The sequence below is a fragment of the Aquarana catesbeiana genome, linkage group LG04 (assembly GCF_042186555.1).
Source record: "Aquarana catesbeiana isolate 2022-GZ linkage group LG04, ASM4218655v1, whole genome shotgun sequence".
In the NCBI taxonomy this organism is placed as follows: domain Eukaryota; kingdom Metazoa; phylum Chordata; class Amphibia; order Anura; family Ranidae; genus Aquarana; species Aquarana catesbeiana.
This window is the reverse complement of record NC_133327.1, coordinates 555363545-555388892: the sequence shown is the minus strand read 5'-3', so window position 1 is coordinate 555388892 and position 25348 is coordinate 555363545. Positions and strand designations below refer to the sequence as shown.

The 25348-nt window shown below is 42.1% G+C and overlaps 1 protein-coding gene across 1 annotated transcript in view; it reads left to right on the top strand.

Annotated features, from left to right (window-relative positions):
* ACSS1 (acyl-CoA synthetase short chain family member 1) overlaps positions 1 to 17898 on the top strand; it is a 217073-nt gene extending 199175 nt beyond the window's left edge. The window contains exons 13-14 of the mRNA XM_073627979.1: positions 9018 to 9139; positions 12759 to 17898. Coding sequence (XP_073484080.1) covers positions 9018 to 9139; positions 12759 to 12935 — 299 coding nt within the window. The 3' untranslated portion in view covers positions 12936 to 17898. The remainder of the gene's footprint in view (positions 1 to 9017; positions 9140 to 12758) is intronic.
* Positions 17899 to 25348: the final 7450 nt, after the last annotated feature.

The window sequence follows — 25348 nt, the reverse complement described above, 5'->3', positions numbered from 1 at the left end:
TAACATGACAAAATGAGGAAAAGTTCAAGGGGTGTGAATACTTTTTCAAGGCACTGCAAGGGTATGAGTGATTAAACTTATCTGGATATGAGAGGAGTGTTTGTGGGACTGCCACTGTGCGCTTGTTATTGGGTCTAAAAAACGATTTTTTTAGTTCACTAGCAATTCAGTGTGCATGGTGTTGTGAACTAGTATTCAACTGCAACTATTCTGTCACTCTAGAATGGCTAGATTATCTGTGAATCTGGGTGCGAGCTACCCCGCTTAATTATTATTCAGAAGCAGTGCTAATTACTGAGAAGATGTTGTGCCCAAAGCTGCAGATCTCTGCCCCGCGACAAAGAGAAAAGGAGAATGGTTCTGGAAGTCAGACAAAAGCAGTCTTCAGCACTGGAAGAGAGGTTTGACTATTGTAGGTAATAGCGATCGTGGCAGGCTCTCTTTACCCAGTCATCTGTACCCTACTATCCATCGCATTCTTGGAAGACACCTTACCACCACCAGACGACCCATCCACCTGCTTGATCCTGACTGTTTATGTTATATGCCTAGTGGTGCACTTTTGTACTTTTGTATGTGGGTTTCATAGCAAGGATGGCTTGCGATAGAGGAGTGGGATATGTAGGCAAGTAGCCTTCTGTATGTATACTGTAGTTAGTATCTGACTGCCATGGGGAAGGGGGTTAATGTTTTTGCCACCTTTCATGGTAAGTTGGTGGGCTTTTCCTGGAGTACAGCCTCCCTCCTGTGTTCTATATTAGGGAAGAAGTCTGGATCCCAGGGGTTCCTGGAAGAAACCTGGGACATGGGCTTCTCTGTTAGAGCACCGCCAAGCTTAGACTTTCCTCAAAGAGACTTCACCTGTACAGGTAACTTGGAGGAGCCACAGTTAAGTTCAGTTAGGAATGGAAGCATTACCCCACAAAAGAGTTGGTGGTCCCGTTCAATGCCTGGTGTAGTCCAAGAACCCACCATGAATGGAAACATGGAGGATATAGCAGACCACCAGTCAACTGTCCCCTTACACACAGCTTGTCAATATTCATGAATTTTCCATAGGAGGGGTAAATAAGTATGTTTGTGTGCGTGTTATTTTATACTCAAAAAGACTACACGGGTCCATAACTGAGCATCCCACATTACATGGCTCACAACTCTTTGCAGTGCATATCATGACCACACTAGACTGTGAACTCTGCTTATTAAAAGCTTTGAACGCTATCAATAGGGAAAATTTTGTCAAACATAGCCATGCATATAGCACTTCAGCTGTAAAAAGTAATTAAACCTCTGAAGGTTTCCATGTAGTTAAATGATATTGAAATTATTTTAATCCAAGCAATCCATATTATTGCATACAGGGCAGTATTTAGACATCATGCTGCCCTGGCCACAACAGAATGATAATGGCTTTTTTTTTTACAAAATATACCCCTTGTAATATTTTTGTAAAGGTCATTGCTAGGATGCAAAATTTGAGGCAGCTGTCACGTTTTATCTGAAGAACTATTTTTTAAAAAGAGAAGTATGGTCAGAGCTTTTTTGCCCATATTTCTCATGTGGGCCACAGGGGTGCACTTGTTTGAGCTCGTCTGTGACCCAGCATCATCCCACAGAGGCCTAAAGCCCACTGTCAGTTGACATCACAGAGCCACTCCAGGCTCTGGAAGGATCCCGACATTAATGATTGGATCCACCCAGATGCCTAATTGACAGTTGGCTCAGCCCCTCAGCATGCTCCTCACACCCCTCCACAGCCCGGCTCTCCAGCAGAGCAGAGGTAGGTCATTGACAGTCACCACGCTCTGCTCAGAGCAGACCTGGAAGTGAGAGCTCAGTAGTCATGTGGTTAGTCAGTTCTCGGGCTTAGAGTAGGCAGGGAACAGCTGCAGCACCAGACCGTTGAAAGGAAAATCGATTTCCTGTTTTCTGAACTATAAAGAGCCTTCTGACTTCTCTAAATGTTGCTTGCACTGCCCCACTAACACAGTTCCTTAGACACTGATCCACAAGTGCCCTTATAGTTATATAGTCTAGGTGGCAAATATAAGAGACTTCCCACAGAATAGATAGGCAGTCTGCATTTCTTTGTATGTAGCAAAGCAGTTTGACATTTTAGTTATGCAATGATTGACGTTCTGCAGCCTGCCTATTTCTCCCCTAGAGAGTATAAGGTTACACTTATCAGCTACATAAAGCAACGTCAGTCTAAACAGGTTCATGGAGGTTATTCAGGGTGCCAATGTGCGGAAACTCCTCATTATCATGAATATGAGCTTATGAATAACGTGTCATAAAATTGTATAATCCTGGTCTCTTCTACAGAACTGGACTCATAAATAATTATTACTAGCTCCTTCTATTGACTCTACCTCCTATGTGTTTTGTTACTGAGTGGTGTGTGAAGAATTAATAGATTGGGTGTTGTGAGCTAATAACACTTTCTACTTTTCATATTTTCTAATAGTTTTGAAACTTCAAGCTCATGCGTTAGGATGTAGGATATTCAGCATTTTTTGTGTATACAGAGTTGCAGTAATCTCTTACCGTCTTTAAATTTGTGCTTTATGTGCTTGGCATAAAATGTGAGTGTGCTAATATTTTAATAAACAAATCTTGAAGTTTAATTAGCAGAGAGCACTTAGATTATATTTCTTCCCACATATCCGCTCAGGCTGCATGATTTTACTGGAGTGCTGGTGATCCATCTTTATCTTTATCTGTGGATACAAGCGTGATTGACCTCCTGGTTCACATCAGGGGTCCACTCGTTTTGGTAAGCGAGCAATTCATATGCTGGTGGAGCGACTGTCATTCAGTGTTTTTGTGGATTGGATTCATCTTCTCACACGGCCCTCCTTTCTCTATTCTCTGGGATTTGTGGTTCCTCAGTGGACATTTATTTGATTTTTATTCATTGGGCATTTTATTGTGCTGCACTTTTTCAATTTATATTCAGCATTGACCTGTGATAGGGCAGTTAATATTTTACTAAGTCATGCTAGGGCCAGATAACTGCTCATGGTTACAGCTGTTAATATGCAGATTCCTTACTTCACACACCTCCTGGAATTTTGTCATTACCTCAATGAGATCTATTCACAAAAGGTTAAAATGTAACAATTTTTACGTGTAAAATATCTATTTCACTAGTTATGCCTCTTTATTCATTTTTTTTAGGGTAGCTCTTTGACATCATCCAATAGGAGTGAAATTAATTCAGTGAAACCTATTATTTAGATTTAGGTCTGGACTTTGATTGAGCCATTCTAAAACATGAATATGCTTTGATCTAAACCATTCCATAGTAGCTCTGGATGCGTGTTTAGGGTCGTTGTCCTGATGAATGGCGAACCTCCGCCCCAGTCACAAGTCTTTTGCAGACTCTAACAGGTTCTTCTAAGATTTCCCTGTATTTGGCTCCATCCATCTTCCCATCAACTCTGACCAGCTTCCCTGACCCTGCTGAAGAAAAGCATCCCCACAACACGATGCTGCCACCACCATGTTTCACAGTGGGGATGGTGTGTTGAGGGTGATGTGCAGTGTTAGTGTTCCGCCACACATAGCCTTTTGCTTTTAGGCCAGAAATTTCAATTTTGGTCTCATCTGACCAGAGCACCTTCTTCCACATGTTTGCTGTGTACTCCACATGGCTTCTTGCAAACTGTAAACAGGACTTTTTATAGCTTTCTTTCAACAATGGCTTTCTTCTTGCCACTCTTCCATAAAGGGCAGATTTGTGGAGTGCGCAACTAATAGCTGTCTTGTGGACAGATTCTCCCATCTGAGCTGTGGATCTCTGCAGCCACTCCAGAGCTACCATGGGCCTCTTGGCTGCTTCTCTGATTAATGTTCTCCTTGCTCAGCCTGTAAGTTTAGGTGGATGGCCATGTCATGGTAGGTTTGCAGTTGTACCATACTCTTTCCATTTTCAGGTGATGGATTGAACAGTGCTCCGTGAGATGTTCAAAGCTTGGGATATTTTTTTATAACCTAATCCTGCTTTAAACTTCTCAACAACTTTATCCCTGACCTGTCTGGTGTGTTCCTTGGTCTTCATGTTGCTGTTTGTTCACTAAGGTTCTCTAACAAACCTCTGAGGACTTCACAAAGCAGCTGCTCTTATACTGAGATTCAATTACACACAGTTGGACTCTATTTACTAATTAGGTGACTTCTGAAGGCAATTGGTTACATTAGATTTTAGTTAGGGGTATCGGAGTAAAGGGGGCTGAATACAAACGCACGCCACACTTTTCAGATATTTATTTGTAAAAAAATTTGAAAATAATTTATCGTTTTCCTTCCATTTCACAATTATGTGCCACATATTCACATAATATCCCAATAAAATACATTTACACATTTGGTTGTAAGATGACGAAACGTGGACATTTTCAAGGGGTATGAATACTTTTTTAGGGCACTGTACCAAATTATATTATTGCAAAATTAAACCAATTTATGAGCTCCCTTTATAAGTACAAAGTCTTCAATGCATTAATCATTCAAACAAGTAAGACTGTACTAAAGTCTATTGAAGGAGTGTTAATAAAACTATTATCATATTGACCATCTTCCAGCAACAGTTTCATTACTTTTTTCAGTTAGGCCATCTGAATCTGACTCTTGGCTGTCAGCCATGTTGTAATCTGAATTCACTGTTGAACTTGGCAATCATAGCCCCACAGTCACCTTTTTAATTGTGTGATTAAAAAGTAATCTGGAAGAGATCTTAACAATTAATGTGAGAATTGCTTTCAATCATCCAAACATTTTGACAACAGTTTAAAAGAGTTTTATGAGCTGAATCACCCTTGTAATATTTTAAAGGGATTGTGCCATTAAAAAAAAACACATTTTTGAACTAAGATTCATTCTTATATGCCAGTTTAATACCAGGGATCTACCTAGGCCATTATTGCAATATTTCATTTTTTATTCAACCTCTATTATACTGATCTTTGCTGTATAGCTATAGTAGGATGTAAGCTGTGCAGACAGCAATCCTGATTCCCACATGTTGTGGCCTTGTATGTCACCAGTTTAAAAGTAAAAAAGTCTTACAAGGAATATGGAGGCTGATTATGCTAACCAACATTTTTCAATGAAAACGCTAGTTGCCTGGTTGTAATGCTGTTGTACATCAATACTTTTTGATTCACTTGCCTGGAATAAGCATGCAAATCAGGAAAAATCAGGAAAATCAAGATAAAGTTAGGCCTCATGCACATGGATGCTTACTAGCTCCTGTGTGCTGATTCCTAAAATCCAAAGCATATGCCACATACAGCAGTCAATGCAAGTGAATGGCTGTACTGGGTCATGCCCAAGTTAATGCAGATGACTTCTGCATCAGCGCTTACCCATGCAACGCTTCTCCACTTTTGCACTTGAGGAGTGCTGCACATGCATGCACGGGTAGTTAACAATGCAGAAGCCATCAGCGTTTAACTGGGCATGGCTGCATACAGCCATTCATTTGCATTTGCAGCTGTATGCAGGAAATGCGGCTTCCTGGGTGCCTGAAAGCGCCACAAATTTTATGCCTCAGTACACAGGAGCTAGTAAGAACTTTAAGCCTTAGTGCACATTTAAAAAAAAAATAACAAACAGGTTTATACTTACCTGCTCTGTGAATGGAATTACGCAGAGTGACCTCAAACCTCCTCTTCTCAGGTCCCCTGCTGGCGCTCCTGGATTCTCCCCTCTAGCAAATTTCATTGTTGGTCACTCGTGCAGGCTTGCTCCCAAGTCTCACTGTCTGCGTCTATTGACACAGACAATGAGACTTGGATCCACCCCCCCTCACTTCCTTGTCAATGGCCCTTTGATCGACAGCAGCAGAGAGAGTGGAGTGGAGAGAAGAGTTGAATGTCAGCCAGCTGAGCACTGGCATTGTATGACCGGCGGAAAAGACCAGACTTTTCTGACCTGTCTCAGGAGATCTTGTAAGCTTGGGTACCTGGTCAAGAAATGCTGCACCACCAAATTCAGGACGTGTGCCAAACATGGGTCATGGGTATACTGGAACATGGATCAAGTGTCCCTGTCGGAGGGCGAAGAGAAGGTTGGTGCCGTTGTCGCATACAACCATTCCTGGCTGAAGCTGGCATGGCGTCAACCACCTCTGATCCTACCGCTGAAGAGCTGGCAGAATCTCTGCCCCAGTGTGGCTCCTGTCCCCTAGGCAGACCAATTCAAGTGCCGCATAGCATCTTTTAGCCTGACTGCTTGCGTAGCCCCTTGAGCGCTTAGGGAGCACTGCTGGTTCAGAGGACAATTATGCAGAAGAGACCATAGAGGAAGAAGAAGAGGAGGGAGGAGAGCATACAGATGTTGTGGCAGAATCACCACCAGCTTTTTGGAGGCTGCCAGCTGAGTTATCCAGTGCGCCGTGAAGGAAAAGTAACATCCCTGCCCATGCCTGCTGGACCATGAGTCAGCGGTAATATGAACCTTACTGCTGACCGCCTTGTCCAACAAGGCCAAAACATTGCCTTCCACAGGACGGTAGAGAGCCAGAATGGCCTTACTTGAAAAGAAATTTCGTTTTGGAATCTGCCACTGTGGTACAGCACATTCCACAAATTCACGGAAGAGGGCGGAGTCTACCAGCTGAAAAGGCAGCAGTTGCAGTGCTAGCAATTTGGTCAAGCTAGCATTTAGACGCTGAGCATGTGGATGGTTGGGACTGAATTTCTTTTTACGGTTCAGCAACTAGGGTAAGGAAATTTGCCTGCTGAAATCAACTGGTAGTGTATTACTAGCAGATTGGCTGCAAGTACTTATTACACCTATTGTTATACCTTCATTCCTCTCTGTGCAGGTTTTTGAGAGGACTGGAGGTATAGTAGGGTTTGAGATCCCAGATGAGGAGCAAGGAGAAGTCCGCCTGCATGGCAGGTTGTCATATGTCTGGTCAAGCATGTGGTGCCCAAGTGGCTGCTGTTCTGGCCACACTTAATCTGCTTATGACATAGGTTGGAAACAGCAACGGCGCGATCTGCTGCACATGTGTCGAAAAAAGGCCCGCACCAAGGAACTTTTCCACCAGCTCTTGTGCATTTTATGGCTCAATAACACGGCCAGCAGCAGAAAAAAAGGACAAGCGTGCCCCACGGCCACCTGCAGAGGATGCACCATGTCCACAACCACCACTGTTGACTGTAGACACAAAGGCTGCTTGCCCTCTTTTAGTGGCCTGTGAGCATCTGCCTCTCCTTGGTGGCCTTCCAGACGTGATGGGGATTTTTTCTTTACACAGCACACTAAACTGTATTATATACTGTGTACACCGCCTGCACTGTATTAAAAACCGTACACCAGCTGCACTGTATTATATACGGTGTACACCATCTGAAGTGTATTAGAAACTGTACACACTGTATTATATATACACACATACTAGACTGTATATATGAATAACCACCTGAAGTGTATTATATAATGTACAAAACCAAATGCAGAGTATATATGTATTTTATTTTGATTTATTAAAAAAAATGCAGATTATACCTGATTTCAGAGCACCGTGACCGGCCGCCTCTCTCCTCTCCCTGTGTGACAGCTGCAGCGGGCGGAGCCAAAAAAACCTCTGCTGACGTCAGCCAGGAGAAGAGGACCGGCCAGTCACGCGAGCATGGAGTGGTGCTCTGAAATCAGGTATAACCGGCATTTTTTTTTATAAATCACACACACTGGGGCACACAGGATCAGAAAAACAGAGCAGATAGTATGAAAATGTAAATGGGCGGGCACTGTCACTAGCTGACAGGTAGGGAGTGGAGGAGGGAGAGCAGACAGGAGACAGCTGATGACGGAGGCACGTAAACTGACCACGGTGTCAGTGCTCAGCAGCCATGATAAACCATGGTCAGTTTACAGGGGGAAGGCAACACCAGGCAGGATCTGCCAGGTATTTCCGGTGTTACAGGGGGCCAAATTACACAGCACAAGCACTGTGCTGTATAACATGCTTTAACCGCTTCAGCCCCGGAAGATTTTACCCTGACCAGAGCACTTTTTGGGATTCTGCACTGTATCGGTTTAACTGACAATTGCGCGGTCATACGACGTTGCACCCAAACAAAATTGACGTCCTTTTTTCCCACAAATAGAGCTTTCTTTTGGTGGTATTTGATCAACTCTGCGGTTTTTATTTTTTTGCGCTATAAACAAAAAAAACGCAATTTTTTTACTTTTTGCTATAATAAATATCCCCCAAAAATATATAAAAAAAAAGTTTTCCCTTAGTTTAGGCCGATATGTATTCTTCCACATATTTTTGGTAAAAAAAAATAGCAATAAGCGTATATTGATTGGTTATAGCGTCTACAAAATAGGGGATAGTTTTATGGCATTTTTATTATTAATTTTTTTTTTTTACTAGTAATGGCAGGGATCTGCGATTTTTATCGGGACTGCGACATTATGGCGGACACGTCGGACAATTTTGACAATTTTTGGGACCACTGGCATTTTTACAGCAAACAGTGCTATAAAAATGCATTGATTACTGCAAAAATGTCACTGGCAGTGAAGGGGTTAACAACTAAGGGGCGATCAAGGGGTTAATGTGTTCCCTAGTGTGTGTTCTAACTGAAGGGGGAGGGGAATGTGTAGGGGGAGAGATAGATCGCAGTTCATACTCTGTACAGCTGACGTTACATAACGTCATTTCGCCCAGCCGAGCCATTCTACCGCAGTACAACTGCGGCGGCTGGTCGGCAAGTGGTTAAAGACATAGGATCCATTTAAAAAAAATGTTTTTAGGGTAACAAACGCTTTAATGTTATTTAGTTTCCGTATTCAATTTTTTTGTTTTGCTATATGGGGAACAAATGACAAGCAAACATGCTTGCTTGAGAATAACATCTGTAATAGGGTAATGTCAACTGCATATTATTATAAACTGTGTATGCTAATGCTTACCTTCTTTTATGTAATTTCATTATAGAAATTTGTTTTGTTAATTTTTATTTAACTGGTGATTTCTCTTATCTGTTTCTTAGCTGCATTTGCCTTTGTTGTATTAAAAGATGATGTAAAAGAGGCAGAAAAGGATATTAAAGAGGATCTTAAAGCAATAGTGGCCACAAAAATAGCAAAATATGCCGTTCCAGACCATATTCTGGTAAGTATGTGCTAATGCATTCTAAATACAACATTTCTGTATCTTTTTAATGATAACTTTAGTATAGCTGGTAATAACTTAGTCATATTCAACTTGACTTGTTCTGTAACTGAAGAAGTGACTTAAATAAGATATGAAATGTTTTCAACATTACAGACCAAGTCCTGCTGAATTTGACTTAATACTAGCTATACCGTGACCTGGATAAAACCATGACTTCGGATTGGGATCCAACAAGAAAGTATAACCGTTATAAGGTTGTATAAGGTTATGTTGAGAAAGGGTTAAAGTAAAAAAATCTTCCAATCAAATCAGTGCATAGCACAGTAAAGCCTTCTTAGAACAGAAGTTAGAACACATTGTTCTTGTTTTATGTGCATCCTATTTTATCCTTCCATTTTTCCCCCTCTCAATTTTTTGTACACCATGGACCAGGCCCATATTGACCATTTAGCCACTTTAGAAGAAATAATGTGTTTGAGTGCATTTAGGGTTGGTATAATCTAATATAGGCTGCTTAGCCACAAACAAAATTCTTAGGAGCAAACAGGTCTACAATGGACTCCAAACACTTCAGATAGTCAGCTGTAGATTCTATTAAAAATCCTGTTGCTTCGTTGGGCTAAACAAGTTAGGCCTTGAAACTTAGAGCTCAGTTCCCGCTTGCCCAAAATTCACGATGGACATCCAAACATCTTCTCCTTTTGACCTTAGTTTCATGTATCACAGTGTACCTTTCACTATATGCATCAGGGTCGGTGCTACCACTAGGCAAACTAGGCAGCCGCCTAGGGCGCACCGCTGCCTAGGATGCAGCCATGGCCGCTGGTTATTACTGTTTGACTTTGACATACATTAGTCCCTGTTGTTGTATGTTTTTTTTGGATGTCTGGGTCTTTAGGGTCAAGTGGACAGGTTTTCCCTATTTCCCTGTTGGCTCCGATGCTTAGAGCTCAGTATGCCGCCGCCCTGCCCTCTTTCAAGATGGCAGCAGCAGCCATTGGTTCTGCTGCGAATGATCGATCGGCCATCCTGTGCATGCGTGGTTAAACTGTGGGTCTTGGACCAGGCGAGCACCAAGCACCGAATGAGGGACAGATGTGGGTGGTTCGTTCTCTCCCATGGGGACTATATAGGTGGCTTGGCAGGTCATTAGGCTTCTTGTGGAGGCACTGGTGGTACCACCCATTGTTTCTTTACCTGTATGGGGCAGTTGGACTGGTAAGCCTGTCACAGCCTTGTGTTCATTCGGGGGGCTGCATTTCGCTGCACACTATCTCTGTTACTCTGAGTTTTTTTTCACCTCCTATATTTCTTCACACATACAACATTGCTGACTGGGGGGGGGGGGGGGGTGCAAGTATCTGGTCTGATCTTCACAATTGCAGGTGCAGGTCATTGTACCCATGTGGAACAAAATTTTGCTTCAAATACCACTGCATAGCTCGTTCATTGTTCTAGTTCAGCTGCAGCTTATCACAGTCACAATAATAAAAGTGTTCACAAAGCCGTTTCTTTCTATAAAGCTTGGTTGTGCTATGTCTTTTATTTAAATCCATCACTGAAAACTTCTCATTTTCTCTCCATTCCACAGTTGTAAGTCCACTTCTTAGTTAGTCTTAGGCACTGAGTAATAGCCAACATGCCTCAGCAATCTCCATAAGTCAGCCAGATATCTGGGATCCTATGACTCCCTGCATCAGCTACGTCCTCCTCGCTTCATATTTCTGTTGACCGATGTAACAGTGGTTGTGTTAAAGAGGAGTTTAGGTCTTCTAAATATTTGTGTCCAGTTTGGAGAAATCCTGGACCATTTCAAGAATGATTTGGTTACAGTTAAATGAACACGTAGGACCTTTTGCCTGCTCCTAGAAAAGCCTGGAAGAAATGTCAGCAAACAATGTGAGTCTTACTTTTACCCCACAACACCCTCGGCATACGTGATAAAGTGGGAAAGGGATCTCAAGCTTACCCTTGAATCAGCTGATTGGTCACATATCTGGCAGACAACCAAATCAGCTTCACCCAACATTGTAGCCATAGAAACCAACTACAAGGTGCTCACCAGATGGTACCTGGTCCCCGCCAGGATCTTAAACATTTTTCCCCAATGCCCTGTGCACTGCTTTAGTGGCTGTCAAACCCCAGGAACTCACGTTCATATCTGGTGGGACTGTCCCATTGTGCAAGCATTCTGGACCGAAGTGTTTCAAAATCTATTGACTCTTTTTGAGACACCCATAGCCCCAGATCTGACCTTGGCTCTCCTGAACAACAAACCATTGGCTGTATTCAAACTCTTATGCCCCGTACACACGGTCGACGGAAAATGTGTGATAGGACCTTGTTGTCGGAAATCCCGACCATGTATAGGCTCCATCACACATTTTCCATCGGATTTTCCGACACACAAAGTTTGAGAGCAGGATATAAAATTTTCCAACAACAAAATCCGTTGTCGGAAATTCCGATCGTGTGTACACAAATCCGACGGACAAAGTGCCACGCATGCTCAGAATAAATAAGGAGATGAAAGCTATTGGCCACTGCCCCGTTTATAGTCCCGACGTACGTGTTTTACTTCACCGCGTTTAGAACGATCGGATTTTCCGACAACTTTGTGTGACCGTGTGTATGCAAGACAAGTTTGAGCCAACATCCGTCGGAAAAAATCCTAGGATTTTGTTGTCGGAATGTCTGAACAAAGTCCGACCGTGTGTACGGGGCATAACTCTGTCACCACTGCAGCGAAACAAACCATTGCTAAGACATGGAAATACCCCTTCCTAAGTATCCTAGCAATTAGGCACAGAATCACCCAATTAATGATCCATGCCAAGACAGAAGCAGTTATCCTTGACAAAACTGCTCTGGGTCACCCACTTTTTACCCCCTGATTTTAACAATTCACTACTGTTGACCTAACCAACCTGTCCGGGTAGAGTTTCTCTCTAAGGTACCCCCCACCCTTTTTTCTCTCCATCTCCTCCCCCCTTCACCCCCTGCTTTCTACTCTCTTCTCCTTTTAACCTCTTCCCTTTCTCACCATCCCCCCCGCTTTCCTATTCCAGAGGCTACTCCCTTACACCTATCCTTGCTGACCAGGGAGGCTAGACCTCCTCATTCCTACTTCTTGATAAACTGATGCAAGCCACTACATACAGTTCCCCTCAGGGTCCCCCCCCCCTGACCTTGTGATCCCTAAACGGGCCACCTTTCCTTTTTCTCATCCTACTCTGACCAATATCCTCATATGACCCTAAACACTTTCATGCACCCCTCTATTCAAAAACGTTGGTTGACATTCCTTACACTGTGCCTGCTTTGTTACCAACCTTCCCTGTCCTCAGGGACCTGCCCTTTAAAAAAATCATACGGCCTTGATCCACATGGCCACGGCCCCCTACAGTTACTGTTAATACTAATCTTTTAAATGTTCTTTACTATTTACCATTGGCTTATTTTAGATACTTTAAGTCTCGCTGAAGTGCTCTTCTTTGACTAAATGGTAAATGTAAAATTATATTCACATTGTAAAACCTCAATAAAATATTTGAGGACGCTTACTTTTACCTAAGCAACAATACTATAGAGTTGTAATGTCATCTTTGTTTCTTAGATGGTGAAACGCCTTCCCAAAACTCGCTCAGGGAAAATCATGCGCCGAGTACTGAGGAAAATCGCCACAGGCTACACTGAGGATCTTGGAGATATAACTACCCTGGAGGATCCTGCCATTATTACAGAAATATTGGAAGCATACCAAAAATACAAATTGGAACAGACAACAAAATAACTTTGAGACACCCCTTTATTGGAGCTAAATTACAGAGCAACTGTTTGTTAACATTGGAAAACTCTTCAAACGCTAAGCTTAGAACTACCTATTCTTTCTAATGACCAATCAATTAACTTATTTGTTGTACATTAAATTAACAGATCATAACAGAAACTTGTAAATTTTACTTTGTCAGATGGTATTCCCCTTTAAAGTGGAACTCCAGGCAAATGCATAAAAAAAATCCATTTATTCATTCAAAAACTATTAAATGTATGCATGACCAGCATAGAACTTGTATTCACGTCTGTTAGGACTGGGAGAGCGAGGGTCAGCTCTCTAAGCCAAACAGGACTCTATTACCTTGCCTATTACTGTGAATCCATCCTGCAAACATACTTCCAGGCAGGGAGACATCAGGCATGATCTCATGAGTGTGCTGCTCCTTCTTCATTGTTCAATTACAGGCTAGGATGGGTCATAGACCAAGTGGCAATTTTAGAAGCCCCATTGGTATTTCATTATAAGTCTGCAGTTATGTAGGTGCGCAAGAAAATGCTGCAATGTTAATGTCTTATGTTTTTTTTTTTTCTAAACTTAGTATTAAAACGCAGCATTTTTTAGCCTAAAGAGGAACTTCACCCCATCCCCCAAGGTTATTTTTGATCTTAACCCCCTCTTACAGGTTGATCCATCAAAAGCTGCCATCTTTTTCTCCAACATAATCAGGAGGCTGCCTGACTTTTACAGGACCTACCTCACAGCTGCCCCCCAGATGATGTTCTACTGTGCATGCACAGTGTGTTCTACATAACCCTGAAGCTTCTTGGGATGTGTGAAATGGGTATTCCTGGAGGCCAAGGGGAGAAAGATAATCCGAAATGTATTTTTGTGATTTGCTGAAGGGGGGGTAAGATAAAATGAAGAAGTAAAAGTGAGTGAAGGTCTGCTTTTAGCTTAAAGTGGTTCTTTAGTCTGAAAGGAAAAATGTCAAAGTTAGCAGCTACTTATTCTGTGGCTGCTGAGTTTTACTAGTAGGACATTTACCTGTCCAGGGATCCAGCACCATCCTCATCTGGGCCAGTTCTTCACCAATCTTCAGGTCCCTAGCGCTGGTGTCTTTAGTTTGGGAAGCTGGCTGTCCTTGTGAACCATGCTGCACTTTGTGAATGGTCCCGCAGCCTTCTGGGACCTTTGAGGACCCAAGAGGCTGCAAGGGGGGGGGGCGAACTTCTGTTTGGATCGCCTAATCGATTCCCCCCCAAAAAATGTAATGTGCCAAAAATTGAAGAGGAGGTGAAGAGGAGGCAGAAAAGTGGTACCTCTTGTTTTGGGTGCTCTCTGTTGACATGTCCACTAAAGACCTACAACTCTGCAATCAGCAGGAAGTGTGGGCTTCCCTGATTTGCAGAGCTGTAGGTATAACAAAGGGGGGGGGGGGGTATTGGACCACTGCGGAGAGACCACCGATTCCACACAGAAAGCAGCTGTTTGGGAAGTTTCCTACTGCCATTGGAGTTTTTTAAGCAAGAAACCAAAAGTAAGACGTGTATCTATTACTATTTTACTGCACACTTTACTTATCTATAGACTTAAAAATTATACTTCATTTTGGCTTTAACTGCAATGTACAGTCCCTGACAAAAGTCTTGTCGCTTCTCTATTTGTAGAAACTCCTTCTATTAACCTGACTTTTATTTAATCAATTGGTGTTAGAAATAGCTCATATGAAAAGCTAAAGCCCTCCCAAATGATGTTTAATGCACTGAAATAAATTAGTTTCACTGAAAAAAGATTTATCATTTAATCAAGACAGACAGGTCAAATTTTGGCAAGACAAAAGTTTTGTCGCCTATACAAAAATTGAACAACTTTACTGAAAATCCAAAAATATATCAGCAAATTAAGTAGTGGTGCTGTGAGATCCAAATGTAATATTCTTGTATGACGACTTCCATGAGCTTGAAGGACAGCATCCATGCGGTTTGGCAAGGATTCATACAATTTGCTGATGAAGTCACCAGGAATAGCAAAGAAAACAGTCTTGCATGCCTCCCAGAGTTCACCAATATTCTTTGATTTCGTCTTCCATGCTTCATCTTTCATCCTACACCACATATGCTCAATGATGTTCATGTCTGGTGACTGGGCTAGCCAATCCTGGAGCATCTTGATCTTCTTTGCCTTAAGGAACTTTGATGTGGAGATGGAAGTATACGATGGAGCGCCATCCTGCTGCAAAATTTGGCCTTTTTTATGGTTGGGAATATAAGAGGTAGCTAAGATTTCTTGGTATTTTAGACTATTGATGTTGCCTTCCACCCTGCAGATCCCTTGCACACCCCCATACTGGATATAACCCCAGACCATGATTTTTCCTCCACCAAACTTCACTGTTTTCTGGGTAAATCTCGGCTCCATGAGGGTTCCAGTAGGTCTCCTGCAATATTTGCAGCGACTGTGGTGTAATTCAACAGAAGATTCATCTGAAAAATCCACCTTCTGCCACTTTTCCAGAGTCCATCCTTTTAGCAGGCTGTGGCCCTTGGCAAATGCCACACGGTTTTTCAATTGTCTTTTGTTTAGTTCTGGCTTATGGGCACTGATTCGACCATGGAGGCTGTTTCAAGACAGAATCAGACAAACTGTTCTGGTTCACACAGAGACTTCAGGTGACCAGGTCTCGTGGAGCTCTGCTGCAGTGGAAAATGGGCTGGCCTTGGATTTTTGAGCCAACAAACGGTCCTCTCGAGCAGTTGTCTTGCGGGGTCGGCCTGACCTGGCCTTGTCCAAAACGTCTCCAGTCTCTTCAAATCTTTTTTTTATCCTCTGAACTTGACGCTGAGACACATTGAAGGTGTCTGCCACATCAGCAGTGGATCTGGTCTTCAGCCTCTTGATAATCAACACTTTAGTCTCCGGGTGAATCTTAGGCATGTTTGCAGAGGTCTAGTTGCAGTTGAGAAGGTCTAGTGTACTGGTGTTCTTTTTATACACACCTGAGACCTAATTGATCCATTATTAGTCACAGGTGAAGCTCATATAACAAGGCGACAACACTTATGTCTTGGCAAAAATTGACTCAATGGGCTTTACCAAGCTGTGAATATTAGAATACTTTTTGTCAGTTTCGTTTTGCACTGAAACATTATTACAAAAGCTGTTGGGATTAAAATGACCCATTTCTTGTAACAAAATCTTGATTAGAAATATATTTTAGCGCCACTTTAGGTCAATTTGTACACAAGCGACAAGACTTTTGTCAGGGACTGTAGTCTGCAAAGAGGTGCACAACCTAACTGTGCTTTATAGTAGGGGTGTCTTGATTACAATACAGTAATTCAGCTAATAAGCATGATAAACAAATGTTTTCAGAGTCCAAAGTCTTTAATAATTCACCCCATGACATCAAGAAAGCGCTAAACATCGGAGACAGAAAATCTCCCTTCATTAGGGCTGTAGATGAGAATGAACATAAAATAACACATATGAAAAAGCTAATAAAAGTGAAACAGGAAAAAACAATTTCTTGTTTAGCAATTGTATTTATAAGTGTTATGTCATTTTTGTATTCTTATCTATAGCCCTGATAAAGGGGGGGTTTCTGCTCTCCAAAACGTATTGGCTGCTTTTCGCTTTCTTGCTGTCATTGGCTGAATTATTAAAAGACTTTGGATTTTCAAGATGTTTGTTTGGTGCTCTTATTGGCTCAATTACGTGTGGATTTCTCTATCTGGGTGACCAACCCCTGTTTTCCAAGAGGCCCTCCATTTTGTGGAGAACTACAGAACCCAATCCGTCAAGACCCAAGTCTTTTTTATCATCTGAAGATTTTGTGTCCAGAACCTCGCTTCTACCTTTTCTTCATCACAAGAGGGGCTAAACGGATACTATACTTTTTTTTTTTTTTACAAGAACAGCTCACTTTAATACAGTATATTGCAATTGTGTATTCAGCTGTTTGCCTTTTATTCAGTTTTAATGGATCAGAGACTGTACAAAGATATTAATGACCTTCTGAAGGACCACAGACGTGAAACTCACTTTATTTATTATTAACATGGTAGCACAGTGGCTAAGTGGTTAGCTCTTTGGCCCTAGCAGCAGTAGGGTCTTTGGTTCGAATCCCAACCATGACATTACCTGCCCAGAGTTTGTATGTTCTCCCTGTACCTGCGTGTGTTTCCTCCCACACTCCAAAGACATGCTGGTAGATTAATTGGCTTCTGTTTAAAATAGTATGTGTATGTATGAATGTGAGTTAGGGACCTTAGATTGTAAGCTCCATGAGAGCAGGGACTGATGCTAATGTATAATATAAGATATGTAAAGGGCTTTGTATAATTGATGGCGCTATATAAATACCTGTAATAACAACAAAATGATCAAGTGCAGTTTTATAAAACTGATCTTTTTACCTGTGTTCATGCTGCATTTCATAGTTTAGACTAAATTCCCTGTTGCTCTGTGCTTCAAAACGTTGGTTTCACAAACACTACCATACAATACAAGTTGTGTAAGGTAAGTAAGCAGCTATAGTAATACTGGCCACCATAAATTTTTTCTCATCTGTTCCTCTGATGCAACATCACCTGTAACTTCCATCCAATCACATGTGAGTTAATACAATGTGTATTTTTGATGTCCATGTGAAAATCCATCACGTGAGATCCTCAGCCTTCTGCTATTTATTCGATACAATGAGTTATATATTTTTGGACCTTGTTTAAAAATCCGGGATAATGAAATATGAAGGTGACAAAAATAGCAGCCAAACCCGTGTTTGTTTTAATGTTGTAATCCACATAGCTGGAATCTGATTGGTGGCCTCCACTTTCCTTTCATTACATTTTACACTTGAAGTCTGCTGAGGTCTTTGCTGCTGTGATATTCAAGGTATCCAGTAAATTGGAGACAACATTACTGTAAACCAATGCTGTATAGACATCATTGCCTTATATAAATGGAAATGGTCAAATCATGTATCTGTTACTGTGTCATCTCTTTACTCACCGTCTGATATGTGTAAGAAATAAAACCACAAATATCCACGCTAATTAAAACGGTGAATAGTATCAGTATCAGTGAAAATTTAAAGCAGCTGGCACAAATCTCCTGGTAAAAAGGATAATCCAAATGACATACAACACAAATGCAGCGCTAAAAACTGATAAAAAGTCCCAACGTAAATAGATGAAATATCTCCATATAGACAGTCCAATGGTGTAATAAGTTTACACAAAGAAAGTGCTAGTAAGGATCCATCACCAAGAGGGAAAGGTTTACACTGACTCTTACCCCAACTAATAGACTTCTCAATCAAAAGCAGTCAAACACATTTAGGAATCATCCACTTGGATATCTCCACACATGAAAAGATAAACCATCAATAGGCTCCTCCCAGACAATCTCTCATTGCATTAGGACATCATGAAAATAGGCATAAAAAACTTCATTGCGTAGTATTACTGATAAGTGAATTTACTTTGAGCACAGCAAAAGCCAGAATACTCATAAACATCACAGTAAAAAGCACATGTAAATCCGATAAAACGATCGATGTTTCCATCAAGTATAATGGCCAACCGTCGAGCTTGGCAACGTCACGTGACCCGACTCCTCCCACTGAGTTTCGCCGTGAGCAGACGTCATCAGAGGCGTGGTCACGTATACGAGAGTTGCCATATATATACTAGGTGCCAGACACAATTTAACAAGCAATTACCAGCGTTCCAAAAACCGGAAGTGGAAACAGGGAATTACGCATCTGTGTTCCACCCGGAGGAAATTAGGTGTTACAACAACTTCCTGACAGAGACTGCATATCAACAAAGAAAAGTAGTCAATCTGATCGCACTGAAAGGGCCAAATTGCAGAATAACCAGCCCAAAACAAATTGTGCTGGTACTGGGAGGATGTTAGCTAAAAAATATTTGCTTAATGTGACATTGCCAATAGAACCCATAATAGGATAAAACTCAGAGTGCCATCTAGTGGACAGAAACATTGATAACATATTGGTTGAGACAAACCATACACAAATTATAAAAAATATAACAAACCTAACAATAATTAAAAAACCACTGAATAAATGATCATTATTAATGATCATGTGTGTTTTATAATTCTATTTTCCATGTAAGGCGAGGCTATATTGTTGGCAACCTCACTTTTTCAGTGGACTTTCCCATGTAAAGAACTCACAGGTGCTGATTGCTTTCAATCAGTTTTTCTTTGGTAACCAGGCTAATAAAAGGGCCAGATGGCATCTATTTGTTCCAATCTTGTAAACTGTCTGTCCAGACAGGTGCAGTAAGTATATAAACTATTATAATTAAGTGTATTTTTTGGTGATTTTTTTGTGGGGGGGGGGGGGGGGGGGGGATTTTGGATAGGGTTCGGGGGATTGAGTGGGACGCAAAAAAAAACAAAAAACTATGTACTAGATGAGGACAGTAAATTTCCTGCGGTAGAACTAAAGCAAAAGTCCTTGCAAAAGCGGACTGTGGACTTGGCATTAAAGTAGTAGTAGATGAAGGCACAGAAGCCTCCTTCTTTGAGCAATTAGAGCAGATTCCCTTCATGGAGAATTAAATAGACTGAGTCCTTCAGGACACCAGATGATGTCCCCTTTTCACACACAGCTGACTCTCTAGCACCAAAGGGTTGGCAGCAGCCCACAGCCTCTATGATCGCTCTCACTGTCTGTACTCACAAAATGTCCTTGGAAGTTGGTTGCCTCCTTCCAAAATCCAGGCAATACTTTTTTCCTGTGATACCAGACTAGATCTTCAGAAGACATCCCCTCAGTCATCTCTGAGTAGTTTTCAGCAAAGCAGGCTCTTAGGTCGCCCACCTGAGGCCTCATGAACAGTAAGCACATGGCAGGTTTGTCTAAGGGGGCAATCGGGCCCCCCTTAGGCTGTGTTCCTCTCCTACAGGAAAAGACCAGACTGCTCTGTGTCTCAGAGTATGTATACAGACTCCCAGCAGCCTTCAGGGCCACCCTCCCTGGGATTGGCGAAGGTTGTTCATGCTGCCCATTTGCTTTGTTCCACATTTTCTATAGAGATACACAGTTCTCCAGAAAGCAGAGCGAGCAATCAAACCTGCAGCATGTAAAACACTGAACAGGCCAGAATAATCAACACAGCTACACTTATTACAATGAGCACAACTAAATGTACCTAACAAAACAGCAGCTCCTGTAGATACAGTGGCCAGAACTAAATGTTCCTAATACTAGCACCTATCTAGGAGGATGCTACATTTATATTTAGGGGAAATTTACAAGGCTGAATACCTGGGTGGGAAGTTTTAAATGGCAACATACTAGTTTTGGAGCACTGTTGTCACTTGTTGAACAGGATAGGTATAGCTGCACTGCCCAAAAATTGAGCTTTGTAATAAATTAATATTCAAAGTTTTAAGCAGACCTACTGTGTGTTAAAGCAGCCTCTCTCAACCAGGGTTCCGAGGAATGTTAGGGCTCCTCTAGGGGTTCCTTGAGCAAGGAACAACTTCTGCCTCCCAAACAAGTGACCACTGACACCAATGATGTTTTTAACGATTTGTGAGGGGAGATTTTTCCCATTGACTACAGATGTAGAGAGCATTATTCCCAGTGACCATCACACATTCTTGGCATGGGTTCTCTAAACCTTGAAGGGTTCTTCCATTTAAAAAAAAGGTGAGAAAGTCTGTGTTAAATGCTCCTAATCTGACCTGAAATATGTCTTACCAGTGCTGAAGTGCAGTGCCTTATGCTGCCTGCAGGTCCCTGTGTTGTCTTTAATTCAATCCCTATAGATCATAGGCCCACGTTGTACACAGAGATTTAACTTCCATTCAATTTGAAAAAAAATCCCTTTCATTTTTTGTCAATAAGCCATATCCTGTAATTTCACTATTAAATGCCAAAACTTCCGTGGAGAGTAGAGGCTGTAGGACTTGACATCTAAATGATATGAGTGGGAGATAATCTTAACTTTAGCAGAAGTCGAATACCCTATGTACAGCCTGGGCCTAAAATCCAAGGGGTCACCTCAGAGACACAGGGATGGAAAACTAACTCATGTTCTTTTAAAGCGGCGTTCCACCCAAAAGTGGAACTTCCGCTCATTTGTCTCCTCTCCCCCTCTGGTGTCACAATTGGCACCTTTCGGTGGGGGGGGGGGGGGACAGGATACTTGTCTTTGGCAGGTATCCTGTTCCCACTTCCGGGGGTCCGCACCACAGCCCATAAAGTCACTGCGTGGCTCTCCTCCTCCTCCTCCTCCTCGTCACCGGGCCAGTAGGAGAGAGGAGTGGAGCCTCACGCATGCGTAGTAGGGTTCCCAGCGTGAAGCCGTAAGGCTACACTGTCAGGTTCCCATAGCCGCAATGGCGGCGGCAGCATCTGACAGCTGATGGAAACATCAGCTGCGGTGCCGACATCGCTGGACTCCAGTACAGGTAAGTGTCCTATTATTAAAAGCCAGCAGCTGCAGTATGTGTATATGGCTTTTTTGGGGCGGATCTCCACTTTGAGCACCTCAAAGACCATGCACTTCAGCAATATTACCTTTTAAATAATATTATTAATGATTTTAAAGCCAGGTCAGGTCCAAATATAAAGCCCATCCACAAAAAACGTGAACATTCCTCCCTGCAGTGGGAGCTGCCCCTGCACTGAAAGAGTTGGCTACTTGTTTAGGTCCAGTAGGCAAAGAAAAAATTTACTTGCTCCTCTGCTAGACTGGCTCCGGCAGCTTCTTCTCCCTATGCTCCAGTGGTCTAAGGTCCTGACATTATGAAGACAAATGCATGGTCCATAGTTTTTTCATTGGATGTAACAGCACCGAGGCACAATCCCCCGCTGGTGCATAGGGGTATAGAAGTGCCATCTGCTGGGAGAGAAGAGAATCAGGTAAGTAAAATACTTTTACTCTCCCTTAGATCTAAACATACGGTAATCAGGAATACACCCACTGCATAAAGGAATTTTCTGATTTTTCAGAGTTGGGTTTTAAATTTCTTGATGGGATGTATAAATAAAATATAATGTAAGGGCTAAACTGTTTGCCTATTCTTTTAAAAATCCTGCTCCAAACTCCCTTCAGTGTTATCTCTTGCACCTCTAAGGCTCCATTCACACTAATGTGTTTTTTTTATGCATTTTGCAGAAAAGCAGGGAAATTTTTTAACATGGGTTCCTATGGAACACGTTCACATCAATGCATTTTTGTGCCTCTGCGTTTTTGGAAAGGGTCAGGGACTTTTTTTCCCGCAAAATGTAGTATTTTGCATGTAATAGACTTCAATGGACCCACATCCAAAATGCAAGTACCATGTTTTTAGCATGATTCTGATGCAATTTTGCCATGATTTGCGTTTTTTTTTTGCTGTACATTCACTGTATATAACAGTTTTCTAATGAGGGGGCCGGGAAGCGGGCTGCCGCGTCCTTAACAACCAATGAGTCATCAGCTGTCAGCGGGCTTTCCCACTGAATGTAAAAAAAAGAATTGCCAGCAAAAAAAGAAATGTGAAAAAAAACGGCGTGGGGTCCCCCCCAGGTCTATACCAGGCCCTTGGGTCTAGTATAGATTTGGAGGGCACCCCCACGCCAGTATGTAAAAAAACAAACAAACAGCGTGGGGTCCCCCCAAAAACCATACCAGACCCTTATCCGAGCATGCAGCCCGGCAGGTCAGGAAAGGGAGGGGCCGAGCGAGCGCCCCCCCCCCCCTCCTCCTGAACCATACCAGGCCACATGCCCTCAACATGGGGGGGTTGGTGCTTTGCGCCCCCCACCCCAAAGCACCTTGCCCCTATGTTGATGGGGCAACCCGCTCTTCTTCTTTGTCCGGTCTTCTTTGTCCGTTTGTTTTCACGATTTTTTTTTTTTTAGCCGGCAATTTTTTATTTACATTCAGCAGGGAACAGCTGATGACTCAACGGTTGTTAAAGACATGGCGGACAGCTTTTGGCCGCCTCCTTAGCAACCAGCTATATACAGTGTATAAAAAAAACGCAAATCTCTGCAAAATCGCGGTAAAAACCTGTGTCCAAAAACTAGGCAAGCACCGCAAAAAGCACTGCAGAAATGCTCAAAAGCAACATGCATAGGTGTGAATTGAGCCTAAAAGCATAAGCACTCAGTCATATAATTTCTGGGTAGAAGTGGAAATTAACTGATCCTATGTCCAAGAATTTAAGCAGTCCATACACGGATCGAATTTCTGGGGAAAGCCATCCCTGTCTGGAGAAGACAGTGATTATTGCTAGCGGCTATACCAGCTGCAAGCGATAATTGCATGTAAAATCCAACAGGCTGGTTGTACCCAAGTTGATTGATCAATCAACTTGGTACATTCAGCCTGCCCATACATGGTTCAAATCTTTGCTGGGTACTGCTTAACCATGCGAGATTCAAGCCATCTATGGCAGACCTTAGTCACGCTGCTAGCACTAGAGAGAACCTCAAGCAGCATTTTCACCAAAGGTAAGTATTTTGGTCCTTCTGTTACCTACTTTTCCACCCAAGCAAGACTGTTAGCATAAATGTTGTTAACCACTTGAGTCTCATTGTTAACCATTTTGTCGATTAGATTTTGGGCTATGAATCTGAGGCTGTGCGTATTACATACAAGTTAGGTTGGGGAAGCTTATGGGGGGCACAAATAGCTAATATTTGACAATAGGTCCTCTTTAATAGTTGATGAAACCACTTTGAAAACAGGATTTGTTTCTCTCTGCGTTTACTCATTTAGAAATCTCTGTATCCCTATTAATAGAATTCAGCAGACGGGGAGGCAGCGGGATGCTATATGGAAAAATTGAATCAGCACAGAAGGAATGGAAAGACTGTCATGCAGGAATTGTTTTATATAATGGATATCTCTGCTTCACAATGCCTGGAATGCCTAATGTTACATTTTATTCATGGTTCAAATCCAAAACATTGCTAAATTTATAACGATCATTAGTTCTACCCTTAAAGCAACTCATTCTCCCATTTAGGTCCTTTTCCAATAGATTGCTGATTCCGTTAATTGCTCTGCTGTGTGTGTGCATCCATCCACAGGCACCTTGTGCCCATTGCAATCTACTATTTTTTAAAGAAAAGTGTGAGTTTTTTATACTTTTTTAAATAGATACAGATATATATATTTTTTCGCTTTATGCAATCGATGCATAACTGCATCATTTCTAGTCCCTCACATGCTAAGTTTGACATCTACTCACATATTTTCAATACATTCCTTTGCCAGGTTTACTGTGTGCCCCCTGCAGGCACATTATACGGCGCGGCCTGCCCAATATTCCCCTGTGGTGACGCCTTCCGCGCCCCCCCTTGGGTGTCGGCGTTTCAGGTACGTTTGCGCCACCGGAACCAGTGAGGTCACCTTGTTGCATGATTGTCCAGCCACAATATTGATCTTTTTGAGTTTGTACTAAATACTGCATTGTTAAATAATTTTGCTCACATGATGTTTTCTGTATCCCCATATACAGACCTTTTTACATATTCATTTTTGAGCTCTTGTTCCCTGAGGAAGCCAATGTCTTGGCGAAACATGTAGGAAATCGAGCCCCCATTTCGACGGCCACCCCCATCTGGCCTACTCCATCATACCTTGGGTCACATGCAGTATACATATTCATTTTAAGTGTTAATCAATTTAAGTGTGTTTTCCTATGTATGTATTATTACTAATAAACTTTGTAATTTTCTATCTTTTAAAACCTTCTTTTTCCTTGTTGCATTCTTTGACCTTAGCACCGTTATAATCCCCTGTCCCTACATCCATTAGCTATTTAAAGCTGAAGTTTCATCTGCTTATATTTTTCCTTCCCCGGTTCCTCCTCATCAACATGACAATAAAAAATTTACATCATAAATAAATCGTTTCCATTTTCTTTACATGCCTTATTTTGGTGATGCCATCACTGGGTCTCTGTGCTTCTCTATGCAATGCAGGCAGATCATGGCATCATCCAGAGGCGTAACTAGAACCTTCAGGGCCCTGGTACAAGAAACCATGAAGGGCCCTCCTAAACCCTGCCCTCCTTCGGACCCCAAGACCCTTACTCCCGTTGCAGGGCCCTTTATTACAGTGCCACAGCAGGGCCCTTTCATATGTTCTGCAGTCTTGGGGGCCCCCCCACAGTAGCAGCATGCCAGGGCCCGGTTGCAAGTGCGACTTTTGTGACCCTGATAGTGGTGACCTACTTGTGTCAGTAGTTTATTTTTGTTATTTTATTTTTTATTAGGTTTTACTTTTTATGTTTATATTACTTATATTTTACTTATTTTAACTTTTTTTACATATTTATTATTTTTTTACAATTTTTTTTTTTTTTTTTAGGAGGGGGCTTTGGTGAAATATCAGGGGTCTAAACAGACCTTTGATGCTTCACCTTTGAGCCCCCCGTTCACATCTGGC